Genomic DNA, 17,032 nt, shown 5'->3' on the forward strand with positions numbered 1-17,032 from the left:
ACAATACAATCATGTCTCAGAAATGATGCCTGACAGGATAACTCTGCAAAATATAGAGAAAAAATCGAACGAAAGCTTCAGACAATATGCGCAGAGGAGGCGAGACGTGGCGGTTCAGGTGCAACCACCGCTTTTGGAAAAAGAGATGACGACGCTTTTTATTAATACTTTGAAAGCCTCGTTCATCACTCACATGTTGGGAAGCGCTTCAAAAAATTTCTCGGATATAATCATGAATGGTAAAATGATTGAGCATGCCATTAAAAGTGGAAAAATAGATGGAGGAGAAAATAATAGGAGGGCACCCCCGAGGAAAAGAGAAAATGAAGTGAATAATGTGAATGCTTATGGCAGGTCAATTACCGTGAATCAACCAAAGAAAGTGGTTGCTAATCAACAGGGATCATCAAGACAAGAGTCAGGAGCTAGGCAAACTACTGAAAAGCCCCAATTCACGCCAATCCCGATGTCATACAAGGAGTTGTATCAGACTTTATTTGATGCACATGTTGTTGCTCCTCGTTACTTGAGTCCTCTACAACCCCCGTATCCAAAATGGTATGATACGAACGCGCAATGTGATTATCATGCGGGAATTTCTGGGCACTCGATAGAAAATTGTACTGCCTTCAAGAAGGTAGTAGAAGGACTTATCAATTTAGGTGTTGTCAAACTTGACGACTCACCTAACGCAAAGAATCCGTTACCTAATCACGCAGATAAGGGGGTGAATATGGTTAGCGAAGGTACGGGAGAAGAAGTCAAGACTGACATTGCTGAAGTAAAAACTCCATTGAAACGGGTCTGGAAAGAAATGGCGAAAAGAGGTTTGGTTATTTCTGATTCTGAGGAAGGGCATGAGAGGGGAAATTATTGTGAATTTCACCATAAAACAGGGCACGAAATCCAAGAATGTGAAGGATTTAAGGCTTTGGTTCAAAGCATGATGGATAACAAAGAGATGAGGTTTTACGAAGATGCGAAAGAAATGAGGAGCATATGCGCGACAGAGTTGGGAACAAAGGCTCCAAATCATCCTGTGGTCATTATCTCACGCCCTAAGGGTAATGAGGTTAGGGCTTAGGTAACACCGAAAATTGTAATCCAGAAACCATTAAATTTCTCTTATAGGGATAACAAAATGGTGCCGTGGAATTACGGGTGTAATGTGACCGTTTTGAGAAAAGAAGCAGAAAGAAATCAGGAAACGGGTTCTTACACGCGCAATGGAAAAAGATATGACGCTCAAGCAGAGTCGTCCAGGGAAGAGAATTGGAAGAAAGAACAGAGGAAAGGGAAGGCAGTAGAAGTTGAACCATTGGTAAATGAACCAATAAAAGAAGAGGAGGCAAAGGAGTTTTTGAAGTTTTTGAAACACAGTGAATACAGTGTTGTGGAGCAACTACACAAACAGCCAGCCCGCATTTCTGTATTAGCTTTACTCTTAAACTCGGAAGTACATCGGAATGCACTATTAAAGGTGCTAAACGAAACATATGTGGCTGACGATATTTCGGTAAACAAGCTGGATCGGCTGATCAACAATATTGGTGCTGACAATTTTATCTTCTTCAGTGATGATGAAATACCATCCGGAGGAAGAGGTTCTACTAAAGCCCTACATGTTACTGTCCGATGCAAAGGGTACACACTCCCGGGGGCCTTGGTTGATAATGGATCTGCACTAAATGTATTGCCTTTGTCCACTCTTAGTCGATTACCAATAGACAGTTCGCATATGAAAGCATGCCAGAGCATAGTAAGGGCATTTGATGGAACAAAAAAGGAGGTTATGGGGAGAATTGAGGTACCATTAAGGATTGGCCCAGTCACTTATGAGGTGCATTTCTTGGTAATGGATATTAAACCCTCCTACAACTGTCTATTGGGGAGACCGTGGATACACTCAGCAGGGGCAGTACCTTCATCATTACATCAGAAGGTGAAGTTGGTATCGGAGGATCGGTTGGTAACAATAGATGCAGAGGAGGATATTATCGCAATGATGACTAGCGATGCACCTTATGTGGACATCAACGATGAGGCACTAGAATGTTCTTTTCGATCGTTAGAATTTGTGAACGCGATGTTTATTGCGGAGGGAAATAGAATTCCAGTACCGAAAATATCCAGGACCACTGAGATGGGATTGCGATTGATGGTAGGAAGAGGAGCCTTACCCGGGAAAGGATTGGGAAAATATCTTCAGGGAAGGATTGAGGCACTAATGCCGAAGGAAAAGTTTGATAGATTTGGTTTAGGGTACAAGCCAGACATGAAGCAGAAGAAGAAAGAAATAGAGAAGAGACAAGAGAGAAGAAGGGCGCGTTTGAATGGACATGAAGCTAAGTGTGAGCCTTTAACCTTTCCCCACATATCTGCATCTTTTGTGTCGGGAGGATTTATCCATTCTGAATGTGGAGTGTCCGGTAGCGGCATGGGAGGAATGTTGGAAAATGTTTATACCAACGCCATAGAAGCAACGGAAAGGAGGGCTTTGTTGGAGATCTGCCCTTATGAGCCTGGAAGCGAGCTAAACAATTGGACTGCTGAAGAAATCCCTGTAGTCTTTAGGGCTTATTCAGAGTAATGCTCAAAACATTCCTGTTGTTTGTTGGCCTAGAAACAATATGAAATTTTTTGTGAAATAGGCATGGGGCCTAAATATCATTATTTTAATGAAATACATGTCAACGTTCATCTTGATCAGTCTTTTTTTCTTTTATATTTTTCATTTGGTTGATTGTCTTACAAATAATTCTTTCATTTGTAATTCTTTTGCACAAAATATTCATAAATTTATATTCTTGGTATATTATTTGATATGCCTTCATAGGTCTTCAGATATCAATGACATGAGTGACGCTGCCTCAAACACGGAGCCTATTTTTGAGCAAGAGGTGTGTTCAGAAGGATCCCACGACTTTGAAAATGACGAAGATTATGATGCATCTCCGGACTTGTTAAGAATGATGGAACAAGAGGATAAGCATATCCTACCTCATAGGGAATTGTTAGAAATAGTGAGCCTAGAGGATGGAAAGGAGGTGAAAATTGGAACTGAAATCACCGCAAAGACAAGACAAGACCTCATTAATTTGCTCCGAGAGTTCAAGGATGTTTTCGCGTGGTCTTACCAAGATATGCCTGGGCTAAGTACTAACATTGTGGTGCATCGTCTGCCCATAAAAGAGGATTGTAAACCCGTTCAACAGAAGCTCAGGAGAATGAGACCTGACATTGTGTTGAAAATAAGAGAAGAAGTCAAAAGACAATTCGACGCTGGATTCTTACAAGAGGTCAAGTATTCGGATTGGGTAGCCAACATCGTCCCTGTTCCCAAAAAAGATGGAAAGGTACGAATGTGTGTGGATTATAGGGATTTGAACAAGGCTAGTCCAAAGGACAACTTTCCACTGCCTCACATTGATACTTTGGTAGATAACACGGCGGGCTATTCATTGTTTTCTTTCATGGACGGTTTCTCTGGATACAATCAAATAAAGATGCATCCTGGAGACATGAGAAAAACCACATTCATTACCTTATGGGGAACATTCTGTTACAATGTAATGCCCTTCGGATTGAAGAATGCGGGAGCAACGTATCAAAGAGCTATGGTGACTTTGTTTCACGACATGATGCACAAGGAGATCGAAGTCTATGTTGACGATATGATCGCAAAGTCTAGAACGGAAGAAGAGCATGTTCAGGTCTTGAAAAGGTTATTTTTGAGATTAAAGAAATTTCAGCTTAAGCTTAACCCGGCCAAATGCACGTTTGGAGCTAGATCAGGGAAGTTGTTAGGCTTCATAGTTAGCAAAAAGGGGATCGAGGTTGACCTAGACAAAGTAAAGGCAATACGAGATTTACCTCCCCCGCGCACTCAGAAGGAGGTTCGAGGTTTCCTAGGGAGGCTGAATTACATTGCTTGGTTCATCTCACAACTGACAGAGAAATGTGATCCAGTATTCCGGCTCTTAAAGAAACATAATCCGGGCGAATGGGATGAAGAGTGTCAGAGGGCTTTCGATAGGATAAAGCAGTACTTGGCTAATACTCCAGTCTTATCACCTCCAAGTCCAGATAGGCCATTGATATTGTATCTAACAGTGTTGGAGAATTCCATGGGATGCGTATTGGGCCAACATGATGAGACGGGAAAGAAAGAAAAGGCAATATACTATCTCAGTAAGAAATTTACCGATTGCGAAATGAGGTACTCATCAATTGAGACTGAGGCAACCCGAAGACTGAGGCAGTATATGTTGTATCACACGACTTGGCTGATTTCAAAGTTAGATCCTTTAAAATATATGATGGAATCGACTGCTTTGAACGGGAGAATGGCTAGATGGCAGATCTTGCTCTCAGAATTTGATATAGTATATGTCAGTCAAAAGGCCATAAAGGGAAGTGCAATAGCCGATTTCCTAGCTAGTAGAGCCTTGGAGGACTATGAATCTTTGAATTTCGATTTTCCAAACGAGGACTTGATGTATGTGGCGAATACTGAAGAAAATCCTCAAATGGATCACGTATGGAAGTTAAATTTTGATGGAGCTTCAAATGCTACGGGTAATGGAGTTGGGGCAGTCTTGGTATCCCCAAGTGGAGATCATTATCCTGTTGCTAGCAAGTTGGACTTCGATTGTACAAATAACATGGCAGAATATGAAGCATGTATTATGGGCATTCGTGCAACCATTGAACGGAACATCAAAGTACTGAGAGTATACGGGGATTCAGCGTTGGTGATATACCAACTCAAAGGGGAGTGGGAGACCAGAGATCCTAAGCTAATCGGTTATAGAAAACTAGTTCTTGAATTGGCTGAGGAGTTTGACGATATCACCTTCTATTACCTCCCACGGGAGGAAAACCAAATGGCTGATGCATTAGCTACTCTAGCTTCGATGATTCAGGTGAATAGACTTGAGGCAATGAGGCCTGTTCAGATGAGTATCTCTGAGACCCCGGCTAATTGCTGCTATATTGAGGAGGATGGAAAAGATGATTGTCCTTGGTATCGGAGTATCTTACAATATGTGAAGAATCGGGAATACCCTGATCAAGCGACAGAGAATGACAAAAGAACTCTGAGAAAGATAGCCATTGAATATGTCTTAGATGGAGAAGTGTTATATAAAAGAAGGAATGATCAAGTACTGTTAAGATCTGTGGATGCTGTGGAAGCCAAGAAAATTTTGGAAGAAGTCCATGAGGGTATTTGTGGGACGCACGCCAGTGGTTTCACGATGGCCAGACAGATCATGAGATTTGGGTACTATTGGCCCACCATGGAAGGAGATTGTATTGATCATGTCAGGAAGTGCCACAAATGCCAAATTTACGGAGACAAAATACACGCGCCTCCTTCACCTCTTCACGTCATGACCTCTCCTTGGCCGTTTTCCATGTGGGGTATGGATGTTATTGGGCCAATATCACCAAAGGCTTCTAATGGACATCGCTTCATCTTCGTAGTAATTGACTACTTTACCAAGTGGGTGGAGGCTGCTTCATATGCAAATGTCACAAAAGCAGTAGTCAGCAAATTCTTGAAGAAGGAGATCATTTGTCGATATGGAATGCCTGAGAGGATCATATCCGACAATGCGATGAACTTGAATAATAATACAATAGCTGAAGTTTGTAGCAAATTTAAAATCAAGCATCATAACTCATCGCCGTATCGTCCAAAATGAATGGTGCAGTGGAGGCGGCCAATAAAAACATTAAAAGGATTGTGGGGAAAATGACTGAAACCTACAAGGATTGGCATGAGAAATTATCATTTGCTCTCCTGGCCTATCGAACATCTGTTAGAACTTCTACTGGGGCAACGCCTTTTTCTCTGGTTTATGGAATGGAGGCAGTATTACCCATTGAAGTTGAAATCCCTTCTCTACGGGTGTTATCTGAGCTACAGTTGGATGAAGCCGATTGGATCCAATCTCGGTACGATCAGTTGAACCTAATAGAAGAAAAGAAGCTAAGAGCTATTCACCATTGGCAAATGTACCAGAAACGAATGATGCGAGCCTATAATAAAAAGGTTCGCCCCCGAGAATTTCGTGAAGGGGACTTGGTACTAAAAAAGATTCTTCCTATGCAAAAAGATTTTAGAGGAAAATGGATGCCAAATTGGGAAGGCCCTTATGTTGTAAAGAAAGCCTTTTCTAGTGGAGCGTTGATCCTATGCGAGATGGATGGCAAAAGTTTACCAAATCCTGTAAACGCAGACTCCGTCAAGAAATACTTCACATGAAAGAAAGGGGAACCAAAGTGAAAACCCGTAAAGGGCGCTTTGCTTCCTAAAATAAAAAAAATAAAAAAAAATAAAAAAACTTTGGAGAGGCTAAGGTGAAAACCCGTAAAGGGCACTTTGAGACCAAAGAGGGCTTGAATCGAAAACCCGAAAAGGGCGACTCAAGTATTAGGCAGGATTGGAGCATCAGGACTTGAGCGGATCAAATTTTGATCAGGGGCATATGATGATCTTGCTTTACCGATAAGAAAGGATATGCAACGTCTTGGAACATTGACAGAGTATTGCAGATCTCCTGAACACATGTCAAACTTAGAAGGGTCTGCGGAAAGTTTGTACAGAGAAACTCAAGCTGCGATAACTGGGGCACCTAGTTCTTAGGTGTATTCTTGAAAATATATTCTTTTATTTTCTTTCTTTCTTCTTTTCCTTTTGTGAAAACGCACATTCTCAATCCACTTCTTTGTTACCTTTCTTTCGCCATCTTTGATGTTTTATTTGAGTTATGATCAGAACTAGCTTTATTCTTATCCATTGTTATGATATTTTTGCAAACATGTTGCATAGGAATAATGATTAACGAAATAATGAAACTTTCAGGAAAGAAGTTTTGCACATTACTCTGGAAAATTTCTAAATAATATAGGGACCTGAAACATGACTATTGTTTAGAAAATACCAAGTTTAAAGGGTGAAATATCTAAGATGGAAGAGTCTAAGCTAAAGACTATCCTTTCAGATTTTGTTGTCTAAAACATTGATTGAACAAAATGACAAGCTGTCATGTTAATTACAAAGCTTAAATGAACAAGCGAGCAATGATCATCAGGCAATAGGAAGAGGTTACCTCGGAGAAGAGAGCCTTCACTTGCGCATAAGACTTTGGTACGACACCTTGAGAATGGTGTAGGAAACCAGAACGGTTCAGATCCTATATCCCCGAATTGTGATAAAAGAGGACAGAGGAAAAGCCACATATTTCCACCTTTAGATTACTGTGAAAGAATGATGGTACAAATTTTGGCGTCCTAGTGGATATAACTTTGAGGTTTACAAGGGGGACAGTCTGGCTAAATGTTTCTTCAGAAAAATCAGTCAAGCGAGAAGGCGTTGTAGCACATCAGTCACAAAACCTTGATAAACTTCGAGTAGTGATAACCTAAGCGAGATCATTCTCGGAAAAAATAAAATTCTGTATTCATGCAAACACCATTCACATATGTCTAGTTAGGAGCATTTGTTTCATTTTGATCATGTCATCCTAATCATTAGGCATAATTAGGTTCATAATACAGGTCTTATCTCCCTGAGATTACAGTGGAATAGACCAAAGAATTTCAGATCTTATCTCCCGGAGATTACAGCGGAGCAGAACAAAGATAGTAATCCTATCTCCTTGAGATTACAATGGAGCGGATTAAAGGATCTTATCTCTCTGAAGTTACAGTAGAGAAGATCACATCAGGTCTTATCTCCCTGAGATTACAGTGGAACAGACCAAAGAATTTCAGATCTTATCTCCCTGAGGTTACAGTGGAGCAGATTGAAGCCAGAGATCTTATCTCTCTGAGATTACAGCGGAGCAGATCGAAGACACTATCCTATCTCCCTGAAGTTACAGTGGAATGGATTAAAATAAAGGATCTTATCTCTCTGAGGTTACAGCAGAGTAGGTCGCATCAAGTCTTATTTCCCTGAAGATGCAGTGGAATAGATTGAAAGCAACGAATCTTATCCCCCTGAAGTTGTAGTGGGGCAAGTTGAAGATATGAGTCCGATCTCCCTAAAGTTGCAGTGAAGCGGGTCAGAACGATGGACCTTACCCTTTGAAGTTACAACAGAAGAAGATTGAAACTACAAGTCAGAGCTTTTTGAAGTGCAATAGATTGAAACGACAAGACAGTGGATTGGAATGAAGCTACCTGAAGAAGAAAAGCACCAAGAAGTCGAGACTCGACGAGACCGGGCAAAATTGGGCTTTCTTAGTCTTTGCTCTGTTATCGTTACACGACAACGAGCCAAGAGGGGCAGCTGTACAAGCCCAATTTGAACCAGCCCAAACCCAAGACCCAAAACAGACCCAAAGCCCAACTACTAGCCCAATAACCCAAACACTTTCAGAAAAAAAAAACCTAACCCCTAACCCTCTGTCACCACTAACTTTGCCACCACCTGCTCCACCTGTTGCCGCCGCACCTGCCCTCTACTTGCACTGCCATCTACAAGAAGAAAAGACAACAAATAATAAAAAAAATATATTAGGGCTATATAAAGCTATTCAAACCAATGAAAAGGGGAGGGGGGAAAGCTTGATCACTATAATCGGGTCTTTCCTTTTGTAACATTTTCACAACACAACAGCTAATGAAAAAAGGCAGAGAAAACATTTAAAGGTGGATTCAGACTTCCTATTCTCTTTTGTTTGTTTTATATTTGCTTGTTTTTTCTTTTATATAATGAATCTATCTTAACAAAAACGAAATAAAAAAGGAGAAAGAACCTTACCTAAATCGCCTCGCAAGTGTCGTCGCCGGAGTCCGACTTCGGGTCACCGAAATTGGGCGGGGAAGGCAGCGATTTGATTTTTCTCTCGCGACCCCAAGGCCATGAAGACTTAGTCTTCAGTTGGTCCTTGAAGCAGGGTTTAAAAACCCGACGTTCGGGCTTCTGACCACCACTCACGGCGGGGTCGACGGTGGCCCATTTGGCCGACGGTGGGGGAATTTTCGAAAAAAAATCAGAAATCAATAAAAAGGGTCGCTGTTTTTGTTCTTCGTTTTTTTTTCTTTGTCGATTTCTTTTCTTTTTTTCTTTTCGAAATCGTTTTCTTAAGAAAATTATTTAAAAAAAAGAGAGGAAGGAGAATACCTGGGATCGCCGGAGAGCCCTTCGCCGGCCATTTCGGTCATCGAAATCAGGACGTGAAAAGGGGGCACGTGATTTTTCTCCTTTCGGCCTTGAAGTCTAGGAGTTTAGGCCTTCAAGTGTTTCAAAAACGGACCAAAGGGGCGACCTTTGCGTTGCCCCGGTCACTGATGACGGTGAGGGTCACGGCGGCGCCGGCGACGGCCCTATCGGCGTGACTTGGAGCCTGTGAGAGAGAGGGGCTGAGCCCTCTGTTTTTTAGAAAAAATGAAGCAACATTTTCTCTTTATTGGGTATTTATGTTAGAAGAAACGGCGCCAGGTGATGGGGGGATTTGTGCATGCTTTGCCCTAATGGGTAATTTATGTATTTAGTCCCTCCATCTTGCGTCGAAATGCAATCAAACCTTTTATTTTTTTTTTGATTTGGGCCGCGAGTTTTGTTTCTGTTTCAATCAGGTCCTTTGACCATGTATGGTCCTTTGCGCTGAAACGTGGCACTCTACATGGGAATATTTCCCATTTGGCCCTTCTACTTTTCGCGTCCATCACAATTGGGTCCCTTTCTTTATTTATTTATTTTCGATTTCGCCCCAAATGTTGTTCTTTTATTATTCTAGTCCTTTTCTAAATTTTTTTTACTTTTATTTTATTATTAAACCTATTATGTTATTTACTGTTATTATTATTATCCTCATATTTTGTTTATACTTATTATGTAAATTTTATATATATGCTTCATATTATATTATTATTATATAATTGCTTATATATGTATATAGGTATATGTATATGTATGTTTTTTTATATACAAAAATACTCTTTTTTTCATGTGTATATTTATATATATATATATGCTCTTACATATCCATTATATTTTCAAAATATATTGTTTATATTTTTCGTACTTTGTGATTTATATATATAATTACATATGTATTTATATATATTTGATGATGGTTTTACACGTATACATGTACGTGCATATATGCCTATGTATTTTCACGTCCAATAGTTTTAAATAAGGTGTACATGCGCATGCTTTTCATATTTTCATGCTTATATGTATACGTGTTTATGTATCTTTATAATTATATGATTTTGTTGATTTTGTTCATTTATTTATTTACATGTTTATTATTGTTTATTTTCTTACTTTAGTTTTTTATCGTTTGTTATTTCGCCCGTATAATTGTTTTTATTGTTTATTATTTTGCTTGTATCATTTTATTTACATTGTCATCATTATTATTATTTTGCATTCATTTTTACTCGGATTTATCAAAAACAAAAAAAATCTAAAATAAAAGTAACACTCGGTATTTTAGATCTTCGAGAATCGAGCCCTAACGTATTGGGTTCCGATTTTCTTCGTTGAATTTAAATAATCGAGATTACTCTTTTAAAAATGATATAAAGCTCGTTATCAAGAATTCAATACGTTGTGTCCTAACGCATTGGATGTGACACGTTGTTTTCTCGAGACGAGGATTTTTCGAAATAAATGCAATATTCAATGTTTAATATTTTAAGAAATTGTGCCCTAACGTATTGGGTTGCGATTTCTTCACTTGATTTTAAACAATTGAATATTCTTTTAAACTTTATTATACGATTCTTTTAAAATCAAGTTTTAAATGATATCGGGAGTTAAGAAAAGATTGTGTCCTAACTTACTGGGCATGATCCCTTTCCTAAACCCGAGATAATAAAATATCTTTTTAAATAAATAAAATTTTGGCATTTATTCGCGTATCGGAAATTCGAGACATTGTGTCCTAACTTACTGGATATGATATTTTTTTTCTCGATTAACGCGGAATGTGTCCCCTTTTCCCAAAATTTTCAACTTTTTAATACAAGGAACGTATTTTTAAATTTCTTTAAAGTTTTCAACTTTTCGACATTAAGACATTAAGTAATCAACTAAGGTACCAATTTTGGGCGTATCGAGGGTGCTAATCCTTCCTCGTGCGTAACCGACTCCCGAACCCATTTTTCTGAATTTCGTGGATCAAACCTGTTGTTTTAATAAAATCAAACCGTTTATTAAAAATAACTACTTTTAGAGGTGATCCAATCACACCTCATAGAAAAGGATTGGTGGCGACTCCCGTTTCATGTTTCAAAATCCAAGTCGACCCCGTTTTCATCAAAAAATGGTGTCTACAATTGTGACCGAAATGGTAAGGGTTATATAACTAAATTAAATGCGAATTATTGGATAATTAGATATCATTTTTGGTATTTGGATAAATGTTTATTTTAGATGTGTATGCTAAGTTGAAGTTGTTCGACGAGTGGGTACATTAGTTTTAGGATTTGGTAATTCTACTAAGGAAAATATGTTTTGCTAAAATTTGGATATTATATATATATGCGTATATAGCGTTTTGGTTATTGATTGAATATGGTTAATACTAGTTATTCTATCAATGTTTGTATTGAGTATAAAAAAATGACATTTGTTAGTCAAATTAGAAGTATATAATTGTAGTAGTTTTATAAGTTGATTTGTGCCGGATATGATATGATCAAAAAGGCTTGTTTTATGATTTGTTTGAGTTAAAATTTTGTATGTACAAATTTATGAAATGATTTATTAGCGATAATATGTGCACTTGCTATTGTGTTATAATGATATATTTGATAAATTGCTTATGAAATATGTGACTAGTTATATGTTCGACACGTGTTATAAATGATTCGTTAAGAGATCATGTTTGCTTTAAGATTCAAAATATGAATGTCATAAGTAATTTGATATGATTAATTTATCAAGTATGAAATGTATTGCATGTCTATTCCAAGTTGTGTCTAGTTCGGTGATACCTCGTGACCCCATTCCGACGACGGATACGGGTTAGGGGTGTTACATGAGGGATCCATACTGAAAAGAGAATTCAATGAAAACAGCAGCCGAGGTCGAAATAGCAAGTGGACAACACCTTCGGAGTTGGATGAACAATATCAACCTTCGAGAAGACTTTGTCAGAAAAAATCAGTTTAGAAATCGATTTGGTTGTACAATAAAAATTAGTTTTTTTCTAAATCAAGTCATTGTGTTATTTATAGCAATAAATCATTTACCAAATTAGTATCTATGATTTGGGCTAAGCGCTTTAGGTTGTGTTCCAGCTAACTACTAACACAATCTTCTTTGTTATTCTTGAACCCTCGGCTTGCTTAGTCTTTATGCTCTAAATTCACAAATCGGTTAACACAATGAATAAATCTCTCTATAAAACAATGGGTATATATTGGCCTAGCCTAGAGCCAATAATCTTAGTTGAACAAGAGATAACAAAATAATAATATTTTAATAAAAAATATAAAATCCCTCTGAGTTTGATTAAAGTGGGCAACGAATACCCTTCTAGAACTAGGATTTAAAGCTCATCACTCATCAAATGGGCTCATTGGGTTCATTTGTATATTAAGTACAATTATATGTTTCTTTTTTGTCTTTAAACTAACCCAATAACTAATTTTCTATTTACAAAATATTATTTAATTAATTAAAATAAGCTTAATGAATTTATTCAATTAAATTATTTTCTCAACCCAATTTTAATTCTGTCAAAGTCATGATGACTTTACCATCTAAAATCTACAAGTAAATAAATTTAATTGTCTTGTTCAATAAAACTGTGGTGACTAATTAATATAATTTCTACTTCAAACTTCAATTATTTAATTACAATTAATTAAATAAAATAATTCAAAAAAGTAATTTAATCTCTAAGTCATCTCTTACTCATAGCAAGAAAACGCACTTTGTAGATAGTAATACATGTGATCTATTTCTCTAATTTATCATTTTCATTTATTCCTTGTATTGGTTCAAATAAAACCTTCAAGGATTGTATCGAGATAGCGAAAGAACAAATTAAACATATATAATTAGGACTCAAATAATTTGTAATTAAGTTTTGACTCTTCGTCTATTAATTACAATATTAATTATCGAGTCAATCAACTAAAAGTACCATTATTGAACTCTCCCCATCATATATCATTACAAAAGCAATTTATCATCTACTCGATCAATGACCTGGTCATATTTGTCTTACCCTCATAAGATATCTTTAATCTCTTTATGTTAAATTTGTTCACCTAATATAATCCTATTTTACGTCATGGTAATAATTACATCTTCCTTCATAAAAATGTCTATCACTAACACATAGTAATTAAATTATTCGTCTTAGACAAATTGACTTGTGGCCACGTTACTTTTCCATCAATTATGTAATGTCAATGAAAAGATATCATCTACCCTTTATTAGGATATGAATTCTAGTATTGTAAATAAGTTATGCTGCAAAAGTCATATACCCAACGTGCTAGCTTTCGACTCTATACTAATTGAACTCAAGCTTTCAATACATCAAATGCACGCATAGTCAGTCACTTTCTTAGGATTGAGATGCTATAAAATGATACAAAATTTATTCAACTTGGGTCTTGTCCAACGTATTGTCAGTTTAGACAATCATATTTATGTCTCAATCTTTTAGGAGCCACCTGCTCCGATACCAAAAACAAAGTATCTCTTTAATTGAACTTGATAAATGACATAATAGTCCTTGAATTGATTTACTCAGTTCCAATTCATTAGACTATGAACTATTTAGTTTACCTACTAATATAAGTTGCCTTTGTATTATGATCTAGCCACAAAATATAACTTAATATTAGTTAAACGTAAGGTAATCAGTGAGTCAATATTTTCTTAAACATTTTACTTTGCATGCAAAAACTATCGAGGATAAATACAAATGATATTAATGTAAATAATAAAATTTTATTAAACCAATCTATTTGAAAAATTAAAAGTGTATATACTAAACGTACTAAATCTCAACAAAGTCACTCTGATGAATGGTGGTCGAAGGGTGGCTCACACATTAGTGTGTGGGAGAAGAGTAGAAATTATACGGTGATACGTGTAGGCTACACGTGTGGATTCCGATGATCGGACCTAGTTAGAAGAGATGATTGGAAGTGAGTTTTCTAGTGAGATGAGTGCTGAAAATGATATAGCTCTAATACCATAGTAATTGAAAAGAGATTCAAGAAAAGAGAAAAAAAATGTTGTTAAATAACATAAACAACAATCATATAATATTCGAAGTTATTGCAAGTTGTTTTTAATATTTACATGAATAGAGGTGTTAAAAGCTGGTGTGTATGTCATTGATAACAATAAGACAGATATGCAAATCAAATTGTTGGTTTACTCTCCATTTGATTCAAACCTTTTAGACGCAAAAACTCCCAAAGCAAATGCCAAAGCAAGTGTTAGAAGAATGTTGTTCCTAAGCAAATTGATAACCCTCTCCAATATTCCTCCATTCTTTCTCATCTCGTTGTCAGTAGCATTAACAATATTATCATCATCAGTCTGCTTGCTCTGTTCCTCACTCTCAGCATGACAATGTTGTTCATGTGTTGTTTGATTTTGTTCATTGATTACTTCTTTTTGTTTTTCTTCTTCTTCTTCTTCTTCTTGTAAACTCTTTTTCGTAGTGCTGGGATTGCCATTTTCGTCGTCTTCTTCTTCTATTCTCTTGGGGAAAGTTAGAGTGAGCATTTCATCCTCGAAAGATTGACCTACCTTTTTCATATCTAAATTCGCTGGCAATTTTAAAGCTTGCCCGAAATATGTGAATTTCTTATCATTCACTAATCTTTCTCCAATGATTGTTACATAGCCAGGGTATGCAAGTCCAACGTCCACCTCCTCCTTTCTAAAACCTATATGAATTGGGTTTTTCAATTTCAATACATAAATATTTTCCGTGATGCAAAAACTTAAACAAACAAGTGGTGCTATCCTCTATTGATGCTACTGCAAAATGTTTTCTGGAATTTGTATAATTAATTCATCCTGTTCCTAATTTTATTTGGCATGAAATAATGGAGTTTTGATTTATTTATTTATTTAGTTTTCATGTCAAATTGAAAATAATTCATTAAGGATTTTCAAAGATGACGCTTTTATCAACAGAACTTTTCCCTGAAATCTAGATAAACTCAAAACTTAGGTAGGAGTTACAGATATGCTTGATATGTATAAAAACGTGTCCAAGGCAAATGAGTATTTCTCTTAATTACTACTCTCACCATTTTGCACCACTGCTTGAACAAAAAAGCAATTTCTATGCCTGTAAGGGGCTTAAAAGCAACAAGGAAAAGAAAAGCTTCTGAATACAAACACATTCATGTTCCACGAATATCACCCTGCAAAAAAGGAAACATAGAGATGAAGGTGTTGATTTGTACCGGGAAGATGAACTAATAAGTAATGTCTCATTGAGTCTTCAATCCAATTCAAATGGGGTACCAACTCTTCAACTGTTCTTGTCCCACGAATATCACCCATAATGAACCAAAATTCCAAATGAAGTATTAATACTGAAACCAAACATTACCAGGGACTAAAACTATACTCTCTTCTTTGATGTGCGTGCTTTTCATTCAAGTTTTCTTGTCATTGTACTGCACCTTTATTCCTAACTTAGGACATTGTTTTCTTAGGTTGTATTTCAATAGAAGATAGAAAGATTTTATACTTTTACTGTGCTTCAAGATTTTGCCAAGGGATACCAAGGGGATAAGTAAATTTTTGGGTATTTTATTCCAATAATATATATATTTTAAAAATTACCAAATTAATACACATTTTATATTATTTGCTAAACTAGTACAAATTTTGTAAGAGGGGAGAGAAATCAATATTTTTTTTATATATTTTTTAAATCCAGCCAAACATCAACTGATTAATGGTAAAATAAATTTTGCAAGATCTCGTTAATGTTTTAAAAATACATAAAAAAAAGGTCATTTTTTTTAATTTTTTGTATTATTAGAATAAAAACAAGTTTTATTTTGTTAGCGAAATCACGTATAAGAATTTTGAATATGAATAGGATTATATTTGTATACTCATATTTTAATAAGTAAACGAAATATAAGACACAAAGAAAAGTTTGAGCAAACTCTATAACACGTGGTGGTTGGTAAGGCGAAAATTTAATGCAAATGAATATTTTAGAGAGAATTTTGTGACTCAAAATCTAAAAATGTACAATTTGTGGTAGACTCTTATATTTATAAACCAAACATTCAATGCGAGTATAACTTAGTGGATATGCTTATTACCGTCCACTATATCTGAATTCTAAATGGTTTAATTATTATTTTGGGTCTTTAATTAATTACAATTTAAGTCTTCTAACTAAACATTTATAGCCATTAAACAATACAATTTAGTCACTAGGTTCAAATTAACCACAATTTCGGTCAAATTGATCATCCAAAATTTAATTCACCTATATAATAACTCCGTAAATATCTTTATTTAATATTTATGAACTTGATTTGCGAAAACGAGATCCTAAAACTGTATTTTTCAATACCACTAGAAACCGGATCGTTACAAATATTAAGAGGAAACCTCTTAACTTCCCCCATATTTGATCTACCAGGTCAAACTTTTTATAAGATCCCAAAACTGAATATAACATTATAAATAATGACTTTCTTGAAAGATAGTTTATCTAAATAAAAAATATTCTGAACCATGATTCTTCCTAGAGGTGCTCATGGGCCGAGCGGCCCGTCCGAAATATGGGAGGGTTTGGGTAAAAATATAGGCCCGAAATATGGGCTTGGGCAAAAAAATGAGGCCCGTTTAGAAAATGGGCCAGGCCTCGGGCACCACTTTTTTGGCCCGGGCCCGATATAATAAATATATTTATTTTTTAAATTTTTTAAATTTTAAAATATTTTTAAAATACTATTTTTTATTTTTTAATTTTAAAATATTTTTAAAATATTTTTAAATTTTAAAATATTTTTAAAATACATTTTTTTAATTTTTAAAATAAAA

The 17,032-nt window shown here is 36.1% G+C and overlaps 1 protein-coding gene across 1 annotated transcript; it reads right to left on the bottom strand.

Moving 5' to 3' along the window:
- Window positions 1-14,222: 14,222 nt before the first annotated feature.
- LOC107947610 (uncharacterized) lies at window positions 14,223-15,561 on the bottom strand. The gene is made up of 2 exons (XM_016882205.2): window positions 15,424-15,561; window positions 14,223-14,895 (listed from the first exon to the last, which is right to left on the bottom strand). Exons 1-2 carry the CDS (start codon window positions 15,521-15,523, stop codon window positions 14,375-14,377), a joined length of 621 nt encoding a protein of 206 aa, XP_016737694.1. The 5' UTR covers window positions 15,524-15,561; the 3' UTR covers window positions 14,223-14,374.
- Window positions 15,562-17,032: the final 1,471 nt, after the last annotated feature.

This window comes from Gossypium hirsutum, chromosome D12 (genome assembly GCF_007990345.1).
Source record: "Gossypium hirsutum isolate 1008001.06 chromosome D12, Gossypium_hirsutum_v2.1, whole genome shotgun sequence".
Lineage (NCBI taxonomy): Eukaryota > Viridiplantae > Streptophyta > Magnoliopsida > Malvales > Malvaceae > Gossypium > Gossypium hirsutum.